This window comes from Mirounga leonina, unplaced genomic scaffold, assembly GCF_011800145.1.
Source record: "Mirounga leonina isolate KUSES-001 unplaced genomic scaffold, KU_Mleo_1.0 Mir_82, whole genome shotgun sequence".
Classification (NCBI taxonomy): domain Eukaryota; kingdom Metazoa; phylum Chordata; class Mammalia; order Carnivora; family Phocidae; genus Mirounga; species Mirounga leonina.
In genome coordinates this window covers 26278850-26301527 of record NW_023270825.1, presented here as the reverse complement: position 1 = coordinate 26301527, position 22678 = coordinate 26278850, and the positions used below count along the sequence as shown (strand labels likewise).

At 41.5% G+C, this 22678-nt stretch overlaps 1 protein-coding gene across 1 annotated transcript in view; it reads right to left on the bottom strand.

Moving 5' to 3' along the window:
• TMED10 (transmembrane p24 trafficking protein 10) overlaps positions 1–22678 on the bottom strand; it is a 38591-nt gene that overhangs the window by 3324 nt on the left and 12589 nt on the right. Inside the window, exons 2-4 of the mRNA XM_034993007.1 lie at positions 14631–14742; positions 9234–9307; positions 167–293 (exon numbers count right to left, since the gene is read on the bottom strand). Of these exons, the coding sequence (XP_034848898.1) occupies positions 167–293; positions 9234–9307; positions 14631–14742 (313 nt within the window). The remainder of the gene's footprint in view (positions 1–166; positions 294–9233; positions 9308–14630; positions 14743–22678) is intronic.

Here is a 22678-nt window from a genome sequence, read left to right as displayed (position 1 = left end):
CACAGAAATTTCTATTCCCTTGAACATCTAACAAAGCTCATTTACCTGGAGAAACAACAACACTGAAGTGATCATCCCATCATCCCATTCCACTATCCCCATTTGGCAAAACTGAGAAAAGAGCTCTGTCTCCTTTATGAAGAAACAAGAGCTGCCTTCCCCTCACCATTGGTATCTCGCATCTCCTCCTCTCGCTTCTTCATGTAGGCAAAATCATTAACGATGGATTCTGAAAGGTCTTCTAAGCGTCGGAGCTCCACCTCTAAAGGTTTGAGCTTCTCAACCTTGGCAATCTGGAAAAGAAAGGAATTATGAACCTACTCCTTGAAAAAACTGCTCTGGTCTAGAACACAAGGCAACAGATGAGTCTTTTAAAAGTTTCACCAAACCCGAAGCACCTGACTGGCTCAGTTGATAGAGCATGTGACTCTTTATCTCAGGGTTGCGGGTTTGGGCCCCATGTTGGGTGTAGAGATTACCTAAAAATAAAATCTTAAAAAAAAAAAAAAAAAAAAGTTTCACCAAACTTAAAACCTCTTCTGTTATCACTCTAACATATTCTAAAATCTGGGCTTCTGCCCTTCCCCACAAACTGTTCATGTGTTTCCATCTCAGAATTTTTTGATACTTTGATTAAAACCTCCTTGGAAATACTGTAATATAGTAGGCTATGAAGTAAAATATGTTATTTTCCTAAGATTTCTAATTTGATTTGATTTGATTTATTATTATTATTTTTAAAGATTTTATTTATTTATTTGACAGAGAGAGAGAAAGAGAGATAGCAAGAGCAGGAACACAAGCAGGGAGAGTGTGAGAGGGAGAAGCAGGCCTCCAGTGGAGCAGGGAGCCTGATATGGGGCTCGATCCCAGGACCCTGGGACCATGACCTGAGCTGAAGGCAGATGCTTAACGACTGAGCCACCCAGGAGCCCCTAGGTTTCTGATTTTAATAAAGCACTTTACTTTGCCCTTCTACTCATGTCCAAGAAAGAAACAATATTATCAGCATAATAAGTGTTAGAGTCATAGTCAGACATGATTTTAAAAGAAAACCCTCTAAATTCCCAATCGACAATGCACAGGAATGAGGGAGTATATGACTGTAACATTAAGATAACTCAAACTATAAAATTAGAGAATTCTGCTTTGCTCCTTTAAATCCCACAACAGCTTTAGGGTTTATATCAGAGCTCCAGAGCCCAGATGAAGCCTAGCTTTGCTAAAAACAAAACAAAACAAAACAAAACAAACCACTGCATTTTTTTTTAGAATTACATAGCCAGTTACCAAAAGAAATCTTCAAGGACTTCCTTGTATGCTAAGGAATGAAGGATGTGAGAAAGAAATGAACTGTCTTCCTTTCTCAACCCAGACCACTGTGAAACCTCCAAGAGTGTCTAGTAACTAGAGGCAGATATGACAAAAGCAAAGATTTCATTAGCCTATTTTTGTTTTTTTCCTATCAATCTTATATTATGATTTACTTTTAAAATGAGGATATACCACCAGAGTTTTCTAGATCTTAAAACTCATATACCAGTTGCTCTTAAATCTTTCCTTAAGAATTCATCAAAAATTCTTTTTCTAAGGAGCGCCTGGTGGCTCAGTCGGTTACACATCTGCCTTCGGCTCAGGTCATGATCCTGGGGTCCTAGGATCGAGCCCCGCATTGGGCTCCCTGCTCAGTGGGGATCCTACTTCTCCCTTTCCCTCTGCCCTCCTGCTCATGCTATCTCAAATAAATAAAATCTTTAAAAAAAATTCTTTTTCAATAACTACCTCTTTACTCTCTATTTATTGTATGTTCTCTATAGAATGCCCTTTTTCTTCTCTTTTGTCCAATTCACCTTCTTTGTTCTTTTTCAGCTAATGTTAACAGCAGTTAACGTGGGATGAACAGCAAGAGTTTAAGAGTGTTCTTATGTTCTCTTTGCTCATCTATATTCCTCACTGAACATGTGAAATTATTTAAAATAAAAGTTATTTGGGGTGCCTGGGTGGCTCAGATGGTTAAGCATCTGCCTTCGGCTCAGGTCGTGATCTCCAGATCCTGGGATGGAGGCCCACGTCGGGCTCCCAGCTCAGCGGGGAGCCTGCTTGTCCCTCTCCCTCTACCTCTCCCCCTGCTTGTGCTCTCTCTGCCTCTCTCTCTCTCAAATGAATAAATAAAGTCTTAAAAATAAATAAATAAAAAAATAAAAGTTACTTAAAATAAAACTAGAAATTGCTGTTAGGATGGGGATATAAAAAGTAAGTTTATATTTAAATAAGGTACATAAAATGTACCTTATGAATTTGCAATGATCCACCTAAGTTTTCTTTCACTGGATGTATATTTTCTTACATCTGTAAAATGTTGGCTAGAGTTAATGGCATGACTGACAGCTACAAACAGAATGAAGCTAATTGACTATAACATTTAACTAATGGTTAGTTAATGCATTTAGCTAACTCTCCTAGCTTAATGCCCAAATGCCAGATTTTGCCATTACTCTAGACTATATACCTGTTGGTTGATTTCGTATAGAGCCACAGAGCAAAGAAATTCCCCAGGGAAAAGATATCAATACAAGACATATATAATAAGCTCAACTTTAGTCTGTTTAACATTTTCCCTCCTGGTTTACACTTTCATCTCCGAAGCTTCCTGAATGAGATAGTATAAAAACAATGGCATGAAACTTCTTTAGTGATAAATGATTTAAGGCTCTCTAAATAGAAACTTGCAAAAAAAAACCTGGAAGTGAAACTATGGGCATGCCCCTGCCAGCTGAAAAAAAATATATTTTTTAAGATTTTATTTGAGAGAAAGAGAAAGAGAGAGCAAGCACAAGCAGGGTGAGCCACAGAGGGAGAGGGAGAGGGAGAGGGAGAAGTTGGCGTCCCGCTGAGCAGGGAGCCTTACTCGGGGACTCGATCCCAGAACCCTGGGATCATGACCTGAGCCGAAGGCAGAAGCTTAACCAACTGAGCTACCCAGGTGCCCCTGAAAATATTCTTTTAAAAAATTACTTTGAGGGGCGCCTGGGTGGCTCAGTTGGTTAAGCGACTGCCTTCGGCTCAGGTCATGATCCTGGAGTCCCGGGATCGAGTCCCGCATCGGGCTCCCTGCTCAGCAGGGGGTCTGCTTCTCCCTCTGACCCTCCCCCCTCTCATGTGCTCTCTCTCATTCTCTCTCTCTCAAATAAATAAATAAAATCTTAAAAAAAAAAAAATTTTTTTTTAATTACTTTGAAGGGCGCCTGGGTGGCTCAGATGGTTAGGCGTCTGCCTTCGGCTCAGGTCATGATCTCAGGGTCCTGGGATCGAGTCCCGCATCGGGCTCCCTGCTCCTTGGGAGCCTGCTTCTCCCTCTGCCTCTCTCTCTCTGTCTCTAATGAATAAATAAATAAAATCTTAAAAAAATAAAAATAAAAATAAATAAAAAATAAAAAATTACTTTGAAGACTACTCCTAACCCTCCCCATCTTTTTTGTTAAATGACAACAGGCCAAATGCCTAAAACCTGAAAAGCCCTAAAACCTGAAAAACCAAAGAAATTTAGTATTGAGGATGGCCTTATACATGCCTGGAGGAGGGTTGTTGGTAATAGCAAACATAAGGCTCAAAAATTAGGGAGGAGTTCAACTGAGGAAGAGGATGAAGAAGGCAGTATAATGAATTAGACCTATCAGTATATATCCATAATGTGTATGTATTTTATACCTTATAATCTTACTTAATCCTCATAACCCTATATAAGGTGAATATTATTATCCCTAAATTTTTCAGATCAGGAAATTAAGATTCAAAGTGTTAAATAACCCTTGCCCAAGTTCTGAGCTTGGTGGATCGGAGACTGGAATCCAAGTCTGAGTTTATATTTTATTCTGAAGGTACTAAAACGTTGATGAAGGAAACTAGTAGGCTACACTATTTTTTTTTCTGGATCAAAGGTGAAATGATCAAGCTATATTAGGCCACAAGGATCTGGGTAAGTTGTCCAGTTTATTAGTCAAACTTCCCTGGTTTCATACTGCTATTATTCTAATTTTTACAGACTAACAGAGTAAAAATTTTAAGGAAATTATCATCACTATTCTCAGGAAGACCCTCTTCGCTTGCCCAGGACTAAGTATTCAATGAGTTTATCACCAAGACTTTTATCGTAGTCAGTACAAAAAGATGACAAGAACAACTATATCAAAATCCCCACTGACTGTTGTTCTGCTCTTCTGAACGTCTGATTTAGTGTTCACAATGTCTGTAAGAATGTGAAATTAGGGGTGCCTGGGTGGTTCAGTCGTCAGGCGTCTGCCTTCGGCTCAGGTCATGATCCCAGGGTCCTGGGACTGAGCCCCGCATCGGGCTGCCTGCTCCGCAGGAAGCCTGCTTCTCCCTCTCCCTCTCCCACTCCCCCTTCTTGTGTTCTCTCTCTCGCTGTGTCTCTGTCAAATAAACAAAATCTTTAAAAAAAAAAAAGGGAAATTGTAAATGTTTCAGGACAGCAGGCCGTTATTCCAGTCTATTTCTCTCTTCTCAGGCTGGAAGGATGACATGTATTTTGCCAACAGCTTGATAAAAGCAAAGCCTACTTGACAATGTTATGTACCATAGGTTCTCCACTAGAGGGTAGCATTCCCCCTGTAAGCTGCATTTTAGCCATTCAATAAAGACTATTAGAGCTACAAGGGACTTCATTTTACAAATGAAACTGAAGATTCCATAGTAATCAAGTCCTTTGGGTGGAAGACCAGGACTAGCAGAACCATGGTCTCTTGAATCCCTACCCAAGGTCACCAAAGCATTTATTCAGCATCAGAACGGCAAAGCTCTGCTGCTTTGTAAAATGCAAGCAAAACCGTACCTTTGACTTTATATTCACTCAGTGTATCCAACCCCTACCTATCTTTCAAGCCTTAACCATGAAGCTTTCTTTAACAACTTCTGTCCACACCGACTCCCTCTTTCCTAAAGTCCTACAGCACTTAGACTGTGCCACATAATTAACAATCATACATTGTCATATTCACATTGTTTTGATTTTTATCCTTTATCCCCACACTAGTTCGGCCCTTGAACTCAAAGAAATTAATACAATGTAAACTTCGTATAGCATGCCCATTCAATGCCTTCTTCAGAGGAGCCAACTTTCTCATATGAGATAATAAGTGTTGTTGGTCCCCTAAAGCAAGGCTTCCTTAGAGCACTCTGTATCTATTTTCACCCACTGCCCAGGAGAAAGTCCTCCCTACCACACTATCACTCTCATCTGTGGTGGAAGGGACTGCTTGGAAAAGCTACAAGTCAGAAAGCCTTTCCCTGCACATGTACAACACCTCAAAAAAACTGTGAAATTACCCTTCTTAAGCCATATCCAAATCTCCCGCCCCCTAGTGATGATTTAAACCTAGAATTCAGAGTCATATGTAACTGCACCTAAAAGGTTTTAACTCTGCAAAACTGCTTCTTAAAACATACATGTAAAACCGACCTCTAGAGAATCGCTAGATTGTTTTCCTTGGTGGAGCACTGAGACTTAAGAGAAGCTGCTTGTGGTAAGCCAAATTCAGTCAAATTGCTGTTACCTCCACACTCCCCACCATAGCCCCCCAAATTTTAGAAACACAGCGGTAACAGTGCAGATCGTCTAGTCTACACAATCAAGATAAAGAAGGCAGACCTATAGCCAAGGACAAGTTTACTTGTGTGGGGACGTATGTGAATCACAAGCCTCTTCATAGAAGCTCAAAAGGTCAAGAATGTACCAAAATAAGGCCAGATAATACTGCCAATCTTAGGGGCTATATGAAATTTAGCATGATTCTATTTACTCTGTCATAGTCAGTTTCCAGAAAGGGTAGGAGAAGGAAGCCAAAATCTACTGATCTAACCAACAATGTGTCAGGTGCCTTGCCCGTTATTTCATTTTACTCATGTCGAGAAAGGATTTTGGATCTAGTATGCAGAACCAGAGTTCCTCCTTCCTGAGGGCATTCAAAAAAGTAGAACTTTTGGAAAGTCTTAAGCTGTTGTTCCAACAAGGGCAACTGTTTCTGGTATACATGCTGATAGCAAATGACATACTAATAGAACCCACAGGCACAACAGGATTTTAGTTGTACTGAAAATGCTGACCTCCACATCAAGAAGGGACATATACAGCCCCAGAGTTTGAGGATGTGTCAGATAGCTCCTTCTTCGTGGGACAGTTACTGCCTTCATTTCCACAACTGCAGGATTAGACAATTAATCCTCACAAGCAGCTGCTCTGGTACCACAGACCACAAAAAAGATGCCGCTGCCCCCCCCCCCCCCCACCATGGGCAAAAGACAGTGGTGAAAGGTCCTTAAAATTCAACAGAGGGGATCAAAAGTGCTTTATTTCTGAGGACATAAGCATTCTAAACTCTTTAAAGAATTCAAACTACAAGACTCTATGCTTCTTTACAATAGGACAACCATTCTAGCTTCTAAATACCATCTTACAAATATTTGTATTGTTTACATAGCAATTCCACATGCACTAATTAAGTAAATCCTCTCTAACAATTTAGTAGGCATTGTAGTACTCTGCCCAGCTACTGAAACACTGACTACTATTCAATTTTACAAAACCACAAGGGATTTCAGAATCATGAAGCCCACAACTGTGAGGAAGATACTTTGGATATGAAAAAACTTGAAGAAAATGTGCCACCTCCCCAAAGCCAAATGCTGATACCAATAGGCCCAAATCCTCTGGAGATAAAAACTCTCTATTACCTCAAGGGCCTGAAATTAAATGCCTCAAAACCTCTACATACGCTCAGTGCTCGCTGGTAATTAACCAGAGAACAAGTGCTTCTATTATTCATGTTCTTGTCACAGGCATTTGCTGAGAGACAAGTAACAGCTATTTCTAAGCAAGATTCAAGGGAGCCTAGCCATTGACTGCGGAAACGGCTACCTCTGGCCTGTGTTGAAACCACTTCTTCTCTGTCTCAGTTTGCTCTGCCTTTTGGGGGGGAGGTGGTGGGGTTGGTGGTAAGATCGCCAAAGAGAGTAGTAGCAGGAGTTACTTGGTTAAGAAACAGAATTTAGAGCTGTGTTGTAACCATGTGCGTAACGACATGCTTAGGACGTTCCAGACTTCCAAAGCAGGAAGCAGGCAAAGGAAGTGCTGTGGTTTCCTTTCTGCTAGGGATTCCCCTCGTGGGTTAGGCAAAAGGTCAGGAAAGATAAAGGCCCTTCCCCAATGTCAACAAAGTCCAAGGATGGTAGAAATTCCAGGAGGAATAGGAGTTCCAGCATGCTCTGTGACAGAGATGTCCACATCATTTTCTATATAAACTCACAATAATGCCCTCTGTTTTAGAGGGAAAAATTATGTCTAATGTCTAATCAAATGCCTTATTATTTAACAAATGGCAGCCATCATATCAGGAGGAAAGACTTACAACAGGTAAAATTTCTATTGTAACAATGCATGCTGGCTTCGAGAGTGGTCTCAAGTTGAGGATACTGCAGCAGTCATCGAAAACTGAAAATCACCTTACCTATTTTTCTACCTCAGAATAACTGCAACATTTTTCTCTTTTATACCTTAAAATAGCATTTTAACATACATTACCTTATATAAATATAATTAAGATTCTTCTCAACCATCAAAGCTTAAAAGGATTATTTCAATTTACTCTTCAGTTCATCAAGTAAAGGCTCTCTTGCTTTCTTTTAAAAACCAGCTTAGAGGGCGCCTGGGTGGCTCAGTCGTTAAGCATCTGCCTTCGGCTCAGGTCATGATCCCAGGGTCCTGGGATCGAGTCCCACATCGGGCTCCCTGCTCGGCAGGAAGCCTGCTTCTCCCCCTCCTACTTCCCCTGCTTGTGTTCCTGCTCTCGCTGTCTCTCTCTCTGTCAAATAAATAAATAAAATCTTTAAAAAAAAAAAAAACCAGCTTAGACACAGAAACAAGCAATTCAAAGTCTCTACCAGGAACTGTCTTCCATTCACTACCTCTACCATATCCCTCGCTCTTGTTGATCACCTACAAATAACTCAGTCTGGTGTTATTCTATTGGATATCTGAACTAAGAAACAGAGGAAAGACTTAAAGAGCTGCAATTGTTGTATGACTACTTCCTGTTGCAGAATTAGCCGGTCACTTCCAATCTTCTTCCATTTTAGGACATTTCCTTCCCAGGTCCTGACCAAAGATGGAGCAACTTTCTGTGGGTCCATCAGTCCTAGAAAATTCTCTTAAATCAACTTTATTTTGTTTACTTTTTTTTTTATGTTTTATTTATTTATTCATGAGAGTCAGAGAGAGAGAGAGAGGCAGAGGCAGAGGGAGAAGCAGGCTCCCCGCCTAGCAGGGAGCCCGATGCAGGACTCGATCCCAGGACCCTAGGATCATGACCTGAGCCGAAGGCAGACGCTTAACCATCTGAGCCACCCAGGAGCCCTTTTTTTTTTTTTTTAAAGATTTTATTTATTTGACAGAGAGAGACACAGTGAGAGAGGGAACACAAGCAGGGGGAGTGGGAGAGGGAGAAACAGGCTTCCTGCCGGGCAGGCAGCCTGATGTGGGACTCGATCCCAGGACCCTGGGGATCATGACCTGAGCCGAAGGCAGACATTTAAGGACTGAGCCACCCAGGCGCCCTTGTTTACATTCTTTAAAAACCATTTACATTTCCTGTCCCCCACCTCTTCTTCATACCTTCAGGTACTGTTGTAAGAAGACTCTGATCTGGGTAAAAATACTCTTACCTTTCTGTAAAGATCAATCCTTCAGTCTTGAATAGTTCTTGTGGTTTTGGGTTTTTTTGTTTTTGTTTTTGTTTTTGTAAGATTTTATTTATTTGAAAGAGAGAAAGAGAAAGTGCACATACAAGCAGGGGGGAGGAGGAGGAAGAGAGGGAGAAGCAGACTCCCCACTGAGCTTAGGAAGCCCAACACGGGGCTCGATCCCAGGACCCTGAGATCATGACCTGAGTCGAAGGCAGACGCTTAACCAACTGAGCCACCCAGGTGCCCCTACACACTAACATGTCTGTGGGATAGCTGGTTCGGTCATTTGGCCGAAGGCACAGTCAGAATTATCGTTCAAGACTGTTAACACAACTTTTTGTATCAGTAAGATTGTAGCTGGTTGTCACATGACTGCTGAGAAAACAAAAGCCTTCTGGACAAAGCACAGCCAGTTGGCCTGCCTAGGTCACAGAAACCTCCTAGCACAGCACACTACCGGCTGTTACAGCAGGACATACCTCTTCGTAATTTTTCGCCTCCACTCCGTGCTTCATGTCTAGAATCACGAGTTGATCAGGTATCCGCCCTGTTCCTGAGAAAGAAATCAAATGATTCATTGTGTAGAATATTTAAAATTCTGGGAAATCACCCACCCACCCTCCCTCTCTCTAACCCCTACCCTCTCAATAGAGGGAAACAGCCACAACTCCTCCCCCTACTCAGCTGCAGAAAATTCCTGGCTCTGGCTAAAATCACAAGCATTCCAGACAAAGCCTCTATCTGTGTGGGGTGCCGGAAAGCAACGAGAACATGCTGCTGGCAAACATCTCTGAGCAGGCAGGACACAAGACACTGCAGCTTGGTACTACAGAGGGACAGAACAGCAGAAGAGACAACATACAGGCTTACGGGATTAGGAAATAACACTCAAGTCAACACAGTATAAAACTGAGTGGCATATAGACCAATAGGTAGTGGGCACCAACTAAGATCGAAAAGGTACATTTCCACATCTGAAAAGGGTGCCCTGTCAAATTTTGGAAAAAAAAAAAAAAAGGATTATTGGGTATATGCTAAGCTTGGATTTACTTAATATAAACATGAGTACTGAAAACAACACAGGATTTAGCTAATATTCCACTTTAATTCAAACATTTTGGTCAATGTAAGGCCATTTTAGTAGGTTAATACAATGTTATAGGACCCACAAAACACTTAAAAGAAAAGAAAGAAAAACACTTGTAAAGAAGAGTACAGTTTTCAGGGATGCTACTTAGAAAGAGAAATGCCTATTTGGGATAGTAGGGCCAACAGAGCTAGGCTTATATCAGAAAAGGTAAACTGATTCAGCTTGATCAAAAAAGAATTTAACCTTAAATCATCAAGTAGGAGAGAGAGAAAGACTCAGGAATCCCAGAAAATTGCTCAGCCCCAATCCCCTGGAATTTACCTAATTATTTATGAAATAAAAAACTGCCTGCATGGGGGACGCCTGAGTGGCTCAGTCGGTTAAGTGTCTGCCTTCGGCTCAGGTCGTGATCTCAGGGTCCTGAGATCGAGTCCCACATGAGGCTCCTTGCTCAGTGGGGAGCCTGCTGCTTCTCCCTCTGCCTGCCACTCCCCATGCTTCTGCTCTCTCTGACAAACAAACAAACTGCCTGCATGGAATTAGGAGTTTAAGGAAACCGTGCCACTTAAGCCTTGGAGTTCTTCAAAGTACAAACCAGAGAGAATGGTACTACACTCCCCGCTGCCTGAACACTGGAGGTTTCTGAAATGGACTGAAGTCAATTCAATAACTACTCAGTGAGAACTCACTAGGTGACTGAATTACAATCTCTGCCTTCAAATAATTCAGTAGGATCTAAGACAAACATTCATAACAGCTACGATGAAAATGCAAAGCATTAAAAACCTTAAGAGAAAAAAACCAGTTCAAATAATCCCAGCTATGGAGTAAAGGTTAGAGAAGAGAAGGGTTAACTTGTGGACAGACTTCACTAAAGAGAGAGCACCTGAAGGCAAGGACAAAGTACTCTAGGCAAAGGGCACAGCACAGGCAAAGGCTCAAATATTGAAATGAGTACAGCATGTTTAAAAGACAGTAAAGAGGGGCACCTGGGTGGCTCAGTCATTAAGCGTCTGCCTTGGGCTCAGGTCATGATCCCAGGGACCTGGGATCGAGCCCCGCGACGGGCTCCCTGCTCCGCAGGAAGCCTGCTTCTCCCTCTCCCACTCGCCCTACTTGTGTTCCCTCTCTCACGCTGTCTCTCTGTCAAATAAATAAATAAAATCTTTAAAAAAATAAAAAAAATAAAAGACAGTACAGCAGTTCTTCTGGATAGATTAGAAAGGTCAACTTGAAAGCAACAGAGGGGCGCCTGGCTGGCTTAGTTGGTGGAACATGTGGCTCTTGGTCTTGGGGTTGTGAGTTCGAGGCCCATGTTGGGGCTTAAAAATTTACTTAAAAAAAAAAAAAATCTTAAAAAAAATGCACATCAGGGGCGCCTGGGTGGCTCAGCTGGTTAAGCATCTGCCTTCGGCTCCGGTCATGATCCCAGGATCCTGGGATGGAGTCCCACATCGGGCTCTTTGTTCAGTGGGGAGCCTGCTTCTCCATCTGTCTGCCGCTCCCCCTACTTGTGCTCCCTCTGTCTCTAACAAATAAATAAATAAGAACCTTGGGGCACCTGTGAGGCTCAGTCATTAAGCGTCTGCCTTCGGCTCAGGTTATGATCCTGGGGTCCTGGGAACGAGCCCTGAATTGGGCACCCTGCTCAGCAGGAGGCCTGCTTCTCCCTCTCCTGCTCCCCCTATTTATGTTCCCTCTCTCACTGTCTCTCTCTGTCAAATAAATAAAATCTTTGAAAAATAAATTGGTAAACAAATATCTTTTAAAAATGTAAATTAAAAAAAAAGAGAGAGAGAAAGCAAGAGAAATAAGACTAGGTAGGACTAAGAAACTAAGTCACAGATGCCTTCTGAGCATTAAACCAGTAAGTCTCCAAAACAAAACAAAAACAGCGGCACCCAGAGAGGGAGGTCTCTTTTCCCAAATCCAATGTGTAATCCTGATCACGGCATTGGCCCATAAGAGATGCAGTGCAGATTTCTGCTTCTCCTTCCTCATTTAAAAAATTATGAAACTGAATCAGCTCACAGCCCACCTGGCCCAAATGATCAAGATATTCTCTTCTTAACAGACTCTTCCCACCATCTCTCTGTTGCCATAGCACAGCATTAGCATTATTCAAACACAAGTGAAACCACAAAACCACAGACCTCTGGCTACTCTCAGTCTAGACCATATAGTTTCTTGCACAGACCAGCTAGCCTATCCCCTTAGCTGACATCATGGCCCTAAAGGGTCCCTTTTGTTAAAAACAAAACAAAATTTTAAAAAACACCAAACTTCTCTGCATTTCTCTGTCAAATGGACAATTTTTTAAAAGGTGCTCCAAAGACTACAAGGTATCGCATTTCCATATCAAGATAAATGAAACCAGAAATTGAGTGCTGACTATACTGTGTGTATACATTTATACACACACACACACACACACACATATTTAGGGGGGGCAGGGGCAGAGGGAGAGGGAGAGAATCTTAAGCAGGCTCCACGTCTAGCACGGAGCCCAACGCAGGGCTGGATCCCAGGACTCTGAGATCACGACCTGAGCCAACATCAAGAGTCAGCCACTTGACCAATTGAGCCACCCAAGCACCCCAACACAATCCATGATTTAAAAGATTAGAGTTCGGGCGCCTGGGTGGCTCAGTTGGTTAAGCAACTGCTTTCAGCTCAGGTCATGATCCCGGAGTCCTGGGATCGAGTCCCACATCGGGCTCCCTGCCCGGCAGGGAGCCTGCTTCTCCCTCTGACCCTATCCCCTCTCATGCTGTTTCTCTCTCTCTCTCTCTCAAATAAATAAAATCTTTTAAATAAAAAATAAAATAAAATAAAATAAAAAAAAATAAAAGATTAGAGTTCAGGGGCGCCTGGGTGACTCAGTCGTTAAGCGTCTGCCTTCGGCTCAGGTCATGATCCCAGGGTCCTAGGATCGAGCCCCGCATCGGGCTTCCTGCTCGGCGGGAGGCCTGCTTCTCCCTCTCCCACTTGCCCTGCTTGTGTTCCCTCTCTCACGCTGTCTCTCTCTCAAATAAATAAATGAAATCTTTAAAAAAAAATAAAAGATTAGAGTTCAGATTTGTGTGGTGACAGATACAGAAGATATTTTGAAAGAAGTATCAGTGTAACTTGATGATAGGCTGAAAAAGGCAAAAAGAATTTCAAAATGTGAGCCCAAGTAACTGGAAGGATAGTGGTAACACTGATAAGAGGGGAATTAGTTTGAAAGGGAGGCTTGTGAACACATCTTGGTTTTAAGGTAAGAGTGGCACAACCATGTGGAAATGTCTAGAATATAGTTGAGACATCCTGGAACTGGAACTGGCACTGGTGGGAGCAGAGAGAAGGGTATCAGTCATGAAATCACCATTAAAATCCTTTAATTTTGGGGCGCCTGGGTGGCTCAGTTGGTTAAGCGACTGCCTTCGGCTCAGGTCATGATCCTGGAGTCCCAGGATCGAGTCCCCCATTGGGCTCCCTGCTCGGCAGGGAGTCTGCTTCTCCCTCTGACCCTCCTCCCTCTCCTGCTCTGTCTCTCATTCTCTCTCTCAAATAAATAAATAAAATCTTAAAAATAAATAAAATAAAATCCTTTAATTTTTTTTTTTTAAAGATTTTATTTATTTATTTGACAGAGAAAGACACAGCGAGAGAGGGAACACAAACGGGGAGTGGGAGAGGGAGAAGCAGACTCCCTGCCGAGCAGGGAGCCCGATGCAGGACTCGATCCCGGGACTCCAGGATCATGACCTGAGCTCAAGGCAGTCGCTTAACCAACTGAGCCACCCAGGCGCCCAAAATCCTTTAATTTTTTATTTTTAATCTATTAGTCCATTTACTTTTGGCAAACTCCCTTAGCTTTTAGGCTGAATTGACCAACTTTAGATCAAGGGAGTCAATTCTTGATTACCTATCAAAAGCAGCTGGGTCGTCTGCCATTCCTGGGCATCTACTGGCATTGTTGGCAAAGGCGCTTGCTCTTCTTCTAGGATCCTATATTTTGAACACTCTACAAATGTAAAACTGCCAGGAGTCCTTTTGCTTCTACACAGAGGAAGCCTGAGACTAAAATTAAATGGAGGCAAGGAATGGAAACACTGAGAGAGATATAAAAACCCCAAGATGCAGCTATGCCTGAGGTCAGCACCATGTTGCAAACTTCCCAGTTCAGAGAGTCAAATGACCTATCCCTTCTTTTTCTTTAAGGCAGTTTGAGTTTTTACGTCCTGCAGCCCAAAAGAGTCCCAACTAATGTAACAAGTATAAATGCATTAAGCTTTTAGAGTCTAGTGTCCTTTAAACTAATGAATAGGGAGTAAAAAGGAATCTGCCTTTTCCCCCATTACTGAGCACAGAAGCCATCAAGTAATCAGACTAAAGGGGTCTTGACCTTGAGACGCACAGAAGAATCCACAGCAAGACAGAACTAGGAAAAGTGCTCTGGAGACCAAAAATATTTCTAACTTTGCCATATATTGTTTGTCAGACAGACCTTATTTCTAATTCCTGAGAAAACGTGTCACTAGCATATATATAAATGCACTATTTTCCAGCATCTATATGAAATTCAACTCTATCATTCAAGCCAAATAGGTCACAGCATTTAAGAAATGCCTACTCCTGTACATGAAGAACTCAGCTGATTAGCCAACTTTCACTTATATGTATGAAAGACATATAAACAATGTAGTTACCATTTCCTCTTCCTAATAGCCCAAGAGAGAAAGTTCATGCTCTAACTTGAGAGGAGACACTTAATTCAGGGGAAACACTCTTGATTACTTACCCTTGCTCTCAAAACACACTTCAAACATGTCATAATCTTCAGTGGTAAAGGCAAATTTCCCCTTGGTTGCATCCTCCTTGGAGTACAGAATATGACCAGCAGAATCTGTGATCTAAAATAAAAAGTAAGTAAGAACAGGAAGCAAATAACACTGGGGAAGAGAACTTATAGAAACTGGAGAATGGAAAGAAACACTGTCTATAGAAGACAGTTGATATTTCTCATGATGATGACTATGTTCAGTTCATTCTTAAAGACAGGAATTGGATTAGAAGATGAAACTCAAATACAGCAAATTTCATTCATTCAAACAGTATCCACACTAAAGGCTAAAATATGTTGCTGCTGGGGTGCCTGGGTGGCTCAGTCATTAAGTGTCTTCCTTCAGCTCAGGTTATGGTCCCAGGGTCCTGGGATCGAGCCCCGCATCGGGTTCCCTGCTCAGCAGAAGCCTGCTACTCCCTCCCCCACTCCCCCTGCTTGTGTTCCCTCTCTCGCTGTGTGTGTCTCTGTCAAATAAATAAATAAAATCTTTAAAAATAAATAAATAAAATATGTCGCTGCTATGGAATGTCTTGCCATACCAAAAAGGCAATACAGTTGATATAAATTGGGCTTATTAGCAAAAGTTTGCTATATAAAATGTACACCAGTATCATTACCTAGAAAGGGACAGGTCACAAAAATGAAGTGGACAATTACCAGAAGAATGTACTACAAAAAGGAGAAAGACACATAAGAACGCATCTCTTCTGTAAAACAAATCTTGATGGGGTGGAGGTAGGGGCAGAGAATGGAAATGGGACACCTGGTGCAAAAAGAGAAGGAAAGAGGACATGCGTGGAGAAGAAAATCTGGAAGATCTATTCCTGCAAATTTCACATCAATTATGTCAATGGTCAAATGGGGTAGCAGAGAGGCATGGGGAATGAACAAGAAATTTGTCCTAAAAAAGACATCCTTGGCTTCCACCAGTGATAATTTCTTTCTTCTAGGTTGTTAGCTTTAGTTCTCCAAACTGAAACTGCTCCATTTGTAGAGAATGGCCTGTAAGCACAGATGAAGTGGCATACATTGGTAAGTGAATGGTCATATTTAAAACAAGGGAATGACAGTAATATGACACACTGGATTGCAACTTTTCTAGGGTTCATGGTTGTCCTAGCAGAAGGCACATTTCATTATTTAAGACAGGAAGCTACTTGCAATGTGGAACACAAAACTAGTAGCTTCCTTATATTAAACTAGATGTTCTAATGCTCTCTGTCAAACAAGGTTCATTTATAGGTGCGATTTTAAATATGGAAACTGAGCAGCACACAAAAGTCTATGCATTTAAAGCACTTTAATAACACTAGTTTTTTTCTTAGTAAAACTTCTTTATACTTTTATTTTTCTTTTGATTTTCTACAAAGGCATGTATCACTTATGGTCAGAAATAAAGGTATTTCATTTTGAGGAAAAATGTAATAACTAAAGAATAGTTTTCACTGCTAGACTAATTTGAAATAAGGGGTAATTAAAAAACGTTTTATGGCACATCTTCTAAATTCCCTAAAAGTAACAGCAGTAATATTAATCAAGTATCTTCTGCCATGAATGATGTTGATCCTTCATTAATTTGTCAATGCTTAGATCTGTGCTAGTCATTGGGGATACAGGGATATGTAAGATAGTTCCTGTCTTCGAAGAGCTTAAAAGTCTAAATAAGACGAATAAGAAATGAGACCTCACTGTAATGTGAAAAGTGCACTACTAGAGGAAAGCAAGGTGCCATGGGATATGGAGGTTCGGGGAGTGTACCGTGGAGGTGACACATGAGCTAAGTCCTAAAGGATGAGCTGCAATTAAGGGAAAAACAGGGGTGTAAAAACATTCAGGGTAGAAGAAAAGGCAAATATGAACACCTGGGGTCCAGAAAAAAACAAAACAAAAATATAGTAGTACCATAATACTATTAATATTTAATATTTATTGAGCACTTACTAAAGGTTGAGTATTACGCTAAGTGCTTTATATGCATTTTAAAATTTAGTCTTTATTATAATGCTATAGGTAAGAACTATTATTTCTCTTATGTTCCATAGCAGAAAACTGAAACACAGAGAGGTTAAGTGGCTAGAGAGGTACTGGCCAGATCATGTAGAAATGCAAACCATGCTAGGGAGTTTAAACTTCATTTGGTACAAAGTGGAAAGGCAATGAAGATTTAAAACAAGAGAGTGATGGGATTCAGTCTGCAATTTAGAAAGATGAATCTGATAATACTGTGAAGACAAGTCCCTTGAGAGGGACAATACTAGCGATAAGAAGATGGATTAGGACACTATTCCAGTACTCCAGGTTAGTAATAATGAGGGCTTTGAGTATGAGGAGAAGGGGGCAAATTTGAGGGATTTTAAGGAGGGGGAGCCCATAGGACAAAACCAAAAAGTCAATGCCCACAAGGATCAAGTGAGCAGTGTAACTGAATCTAATGGGCCAGTGTAGGTCCACAAGGTTGTGGACAATTTGGCAAAGTGAAAAGACGTGTCTGTCTCAAGAGAGAAACCAATGAGTGCCATGTCATGCTGGGTTTTCAGAGCATCCGATATTTCTTTTTTTTTTTTCTTTTTTTTAAATTTGTATTTATTTATTTATTTGACAGAGAGAAAGACAGCGAGGAGGGAACACAAGCAGGGGGAGCGAGAGAGGGAGAAGCAGGCTCCCGGCCGAGCAGGGAGCCTGATGTGGGGCCCGATCCCAGTACCCTAGGGCCATGACCTGAGCCGAAGGCAGACATTTAATGACTGAGCCACCCAGGTGCCCCCAGAGCATCCGATTTTTCAAAAGAAGCTAGACATTTTAACTTTTATTTGAAACCTCCTAAGTTTTAAATCCTCACAGCCAAACCCAACATATGAAAAACTATCTCAAGGCCAAACAAAAGAGGCCTATAGAACCGAGTTTTTTGGGGCCACCAACTTCTGACCTCTGCATAAGAAGAAAGCTGACCAAAATCACATAAAAGGGGGTGCCTGGGTGGCTCAGTCAGTTACCCATCTGCCTTCGGCTCAGGTCATATCAGGTCATGATCCCAGGGTCCTGGGATCGAACCCCGCGTCAGGCTCCTTGCTCAGTGGGGAGCCTGCTTCTCCCTCTCCCTCGACTCCTCCCCACCCTGCTTGTACACACTCTCTCTCAAATAAATAAATAAAATCTTAAAAAAAAAATCACATAAAAGTATTGCTTGGTAGCACTGAGGTCTCAGCTGAGATTATAGACTATGGATTTCGAGTGGCAACACTTAGCAGCCAGGATGCGGGAACAAAGAAAAAAGTATTAAGTGATTTAGGCTTGAGGTTCTGCAACTGAGTGGTTTGGAAGGATAAAGGGATTAAGGAATTATGCTAGTAACTTTATACATAATATTTATTTAATCTTCACAACAATTCCAGAGAGGTCTGTCTTATTATCCCCATTTTATTGATGAGAAAACTTAGTAGTTTTGCCCACCATCACAGAGTTAATAAATTGTGTGGATTTGAAGTAGTCTAAAATCCATGTTCTTCCGACATTCCATGTTGCCTCCCCACAAAAGGAATGTCTGAAAGAATGGGTTGCACAGAAGCCAAGAAAGACTAACAGAATGTGATGGATTCTTTGGGTCAGTGCAAGTAAGAGCACCTGAAGAGTCCTCTCAAGTGGGACACTGCATTGTTCAGTCTGCCATTCTCCACCGTGGAGGGGTTAGCAGGCACTCACAAGGGAGAGGCCCTGAAGTCAGCAATAACTAAATAATCTGCAAGGGGGAAGGAATATTTAGCCCTGAAGATTCCTAAAGGCCTCTTGTTCATGTGAAACTTTTTCTGAATCAATTAAAAGAAAAGGCTTAAGAACAGACTTCTTTAGAGCCTTGAACACACACATATTATAGGGCAAAAAGTCCGGGAACTAATAAAATTTCAAAGTAACATGTAGTCACCAGTATGGTGTCACTCTTCCTTTATTCAGAATCTGTTCACCAATCAGATACTCACACATCCCCACTCCCTAGCCCCCAAAAGCACAACGACAATTCTTAAGAGCAAGGAGGAAGTTCAAAAAGGTAGATTGCAGGAATAACATATTTTCACATTCCAAGCTGACCTAAAAACTCTAACTTAGGTTTAACTCCTATGAATAAAGTTGCAGAAAAGGTAGAACTTCTCCAAGGCATATTTGGGTAAAAATAAGCTTCCAGATTTGCTCACCACACTAGTTTAATTCTTTAAAAAAAAATTTTATTTTTTATTTTTATTTTTTTCCCTGCCCCTAAAAAGATTTTAAGCATTCACTACACCCAATGTGGGGCTCAAACTTACAACCCCAAGATCAAGAGTCACATATGCTCTATCGTCTGAGCCAGCCAGGCACCCCTAATTTAATCTGTAAAGCAGAAGGAGAGGATTACAAATCGTTAGAAATGTTTACTATAAATGAAACCAGTAGAGGACAGCAAGGAATGGCATCAAGAATACAGCACTGAGGGCGCCTGGGTGGCTCCATTGGTTAAGCGACTGCCTTCGGCTCGGGTCATGATCCTGGAGTCCCGGGATCGAGTCCCGCATCGGGCTCCCTGCTCGGCAGGGAGTCTGCTTCTCCCTCTGACCCTCCTCCCTCTCATGCTCTCTGTCTCTCATTCTCTCTGTCTCAAATGAATAAATAAAAAATCTTTAAAAAAAAAAAATACAGCACTGAATAGTCATCAAAGATGTCATCATCTCCACAGTCAGGCAAGGACCTGGGAAAAACCACCCGGGGCGCCTGGGTAGCTCAGTCGGTTGAGCATATGACTCTCGGTTTCAGCTTAGGTCATGGTCTCAGGGCTGTGGGATCAAGCCCTGCGATGGACTCCACACTCAGCAGGGAGTCTACCTGGGATTCTCTCCCTCCCCCTCTCACTCTGCCCCTCCCCATGCTCCTGCATGTGCCCGCACTCTCTCAAATAGATAGATAGAGGGACAGATAAAAATTTTTTAAGTATTTTATGTATTTATTTGACAGAGACAGAGAGAGAGCAAGCAAGCACAAGCAGGGGGAGCAGCAGGCAGAGGGAGAGGGAGAAGCAAGTTCCCCGCCGGGCAGGGAGCCCGATGCAGGGCTCGATCCCAGGACCCCAGGATCATGACCTGAGCTGAAGGCAGACTGAGCCACCCAGGAGCCCCTAGACAAAAACTTTTCAAAATTTACTAATTTAAGGACAGGAGCCTCTCTAGATGACAACAAAAGCCTAGATTTAAGTCAGAAAAGTCTTATTAAGGGGCACCTGGCTGACTCAGTCAGTGGAGCGTGCAACTCTTGATCTCAGGGTTATGGGTTTGAGCCTCACGTTGGGTGTAGACATCACTTAGAAAATAAAAAATCTTGGGGCGCCTGGGTGGCCCTGTCGTTAAGTGTCTGCCTTCGGCTCAGGTCATGATCCTAGAGTCCTGGGATCGAGCCCCGCATTGGGCTCCCTGCTCAGCGGGAAGCCTGTTTCTCCCTCTCCCACTCCCCCTGCTTGTGTTCCTTCTCTCACTTTGTCTCTCTCTGTCAAATAAATAAATAAAATCTTAAAAAAAATAAAATTTAAATTTAAAAAATCTTTAAAAATAGAAAACTCTTATTAAGGCATTAGCAAAATCCTCCAATGAGCACTTCGCAAAATGAATTAAGAAGTCTGCCATGTTTTTCGGAAAGTCTCTGGTACTCAGAAGGAGTAAAAATTGCTTAAATTATCCCTTGCTACATTGTACTGAGTAACTACAATTATGGTAGAATCACTTGCTTTGGTGAAGTGACATCTGAAAGATGACATCCTTCCATGACATCTGAAAGAAAATGTATTAAAGATTCATCCTAGGTCAAAGACTCAAATGCTTTACAAGAGGCTGAAGGCAAAGGACCCATCACTGCCAACACCTTTTATTAGCATGAAATTTACTCCCCAAAAGTGTGTGATAATGACCACAATTCCCTAAGGGCCTTCACATTTCTATATTCCCCATGACCTTCAGTTGACACAACTATATGAGGGTTGTTTATCCAGATATCTGCAAATCCAGGCAGGCAACATGACAACTTAACTTTCATTTTAGGCTCCTAAGAACTGCTGGGCATTCTGAGATCCTAGAATTTTTCTAAGAATCAGTAGGTTTCCCATGTAGTTCATAACTTTGCAGCTATTTAGGAGGTAAGTCATTGATCTTTGTGTGTGTAACCCAAGCCATTGATCTAAAAAAAAAAAAAAAAAAAAAAATCACATGCACTAACCCCAACATAATTACATAAATCAGCAGGTAGCTAAAATTAAGAAGTAGAAAACTGAGCCAAGCTCATGACTAGCCAGAGCTGGCAAAATCTAAAAGGTTGAAATGATGGTTTTAAATTTCCTCTAATAAAAATGTTCTAATTACAGATCACCTTAAAAGATCATCTGGTTTCTCAAGAATTGAGAGATTCTATTTTTTCTTCTTAAATTCTACTAAAGTACTTTGGTATTATGATAAATAACTGCCACTTTTACCTCCTGTAACAGCAAGTCCTTAAAAGAGTACTTCTCTTTAAACAATAAACACTTGTAATATTTATTATAAAGTTCTTAATTAAACAAAGGTAATATGAAACCATTAAAATTTGCTCATATGACATCAAGGAATAGGAAGTAATACAGATTTGTTCTAGATAACACCTTCTGAAAAGCAAACCAAGTTCACAACTTAGTAAGGAAAAAGTGTTAATTGTATAAGCAGAGTAGCTGATGTCAAGAATATGTGAATACTCACACTGAAACTGTCAAATAAGTGAAAATACATGTCACTGGGAAAATAAACTCATTTAGAATTGGATTCTCTTGACCATTCTAGGCAGCAGCCAGAAAACAGGTTCTTGAGTAGGTCCTACTCCTATTTCTTCTATGGAAGCCTGCTCCCATTTCTTCTATGAAACAGTCAAGATAATACCCTGCCTACTTGAAAAGGATCTTTAAGAAGCTTAGGCCAAGGCCTCCTGAGTGGCTCAGTCAGTTAAGCGGTTAAGCTCTGCCTTTGGCTCAGGTCATGATCCCAGGGTCCTGGGACTGAGTCCTACATCGGGCTCCCTGCTCAGTGGGGAGTCTGCATCTCCTTCTCTCCCTCTACCCCCTCCCCTGCTCATGCTCTCTTTCACTCTCTCTCAAATAAATAAAATCTTAAAAAAAAAAAAAAGCAGCATCTTAGGCCCAAACCAGGTAAATAAAGCAATTAGGATTAAAAGAATATAGAGGTCACCTGGAGGAAGAAACAAATAGGTACTATCAAGAACCTGAACTGAGCAAATGATATGCACACAGTATATTTGACTCTAAGTTTTCTGGAAGCCAACATTAAAAGACTACAGAGAGAACCAAGTTGGTTATACATCATTTGTTTTCTGATGAAAGCTCACAAATTTACCTTCAGAGATAATTTTCCTGGAACTAGACACGAAGAACAATATATCAGGAAGGTCCTTTTACAAGGACTGTGACCAATATTAGACTCTCCAAATTCAACTGTGGCCTTGCTAAAGATACAAAGCTCGAATGAGTGTTTTTAGTGCTCCTCTATAATGATGTGCCTGACCTAATGCAGAGGTGGGCCCTGAAGGATCTAGACAAAGGCTCCAGTGCCCTGATTCTCTGCCCTTTAGCACTACCATCTCTCTCCTAATCCCACCTCTCTTCTTACACCTCACAGAATTCCCAGACTTACTAAAGTTCCAAGAAGGCTGGGACTACTTTTGGCCACTTGCTGAAATCGCAAGTGTGTTAAAAAAAAAAAGAAGAAAGAAAAGGCCAGGAAGACAGGTCTTAAAAATAATATTATCTACCCAGATCTCAGTTTTTAATACCATTCTCCAATAAAAGGAACCAGGGATTCTTGGAGAAATGGTTGGTCCTAGGATTGAGGCAGAAAGTTATACAAGATGAGCCTGCAACATTTTGTAGTGCCAGAAATTAAGGATGTGTTCAGAAACAAAACAAAAAACAAGAATGAGGGTATGTCAAAGGGACATAGAAGCCAAATAAG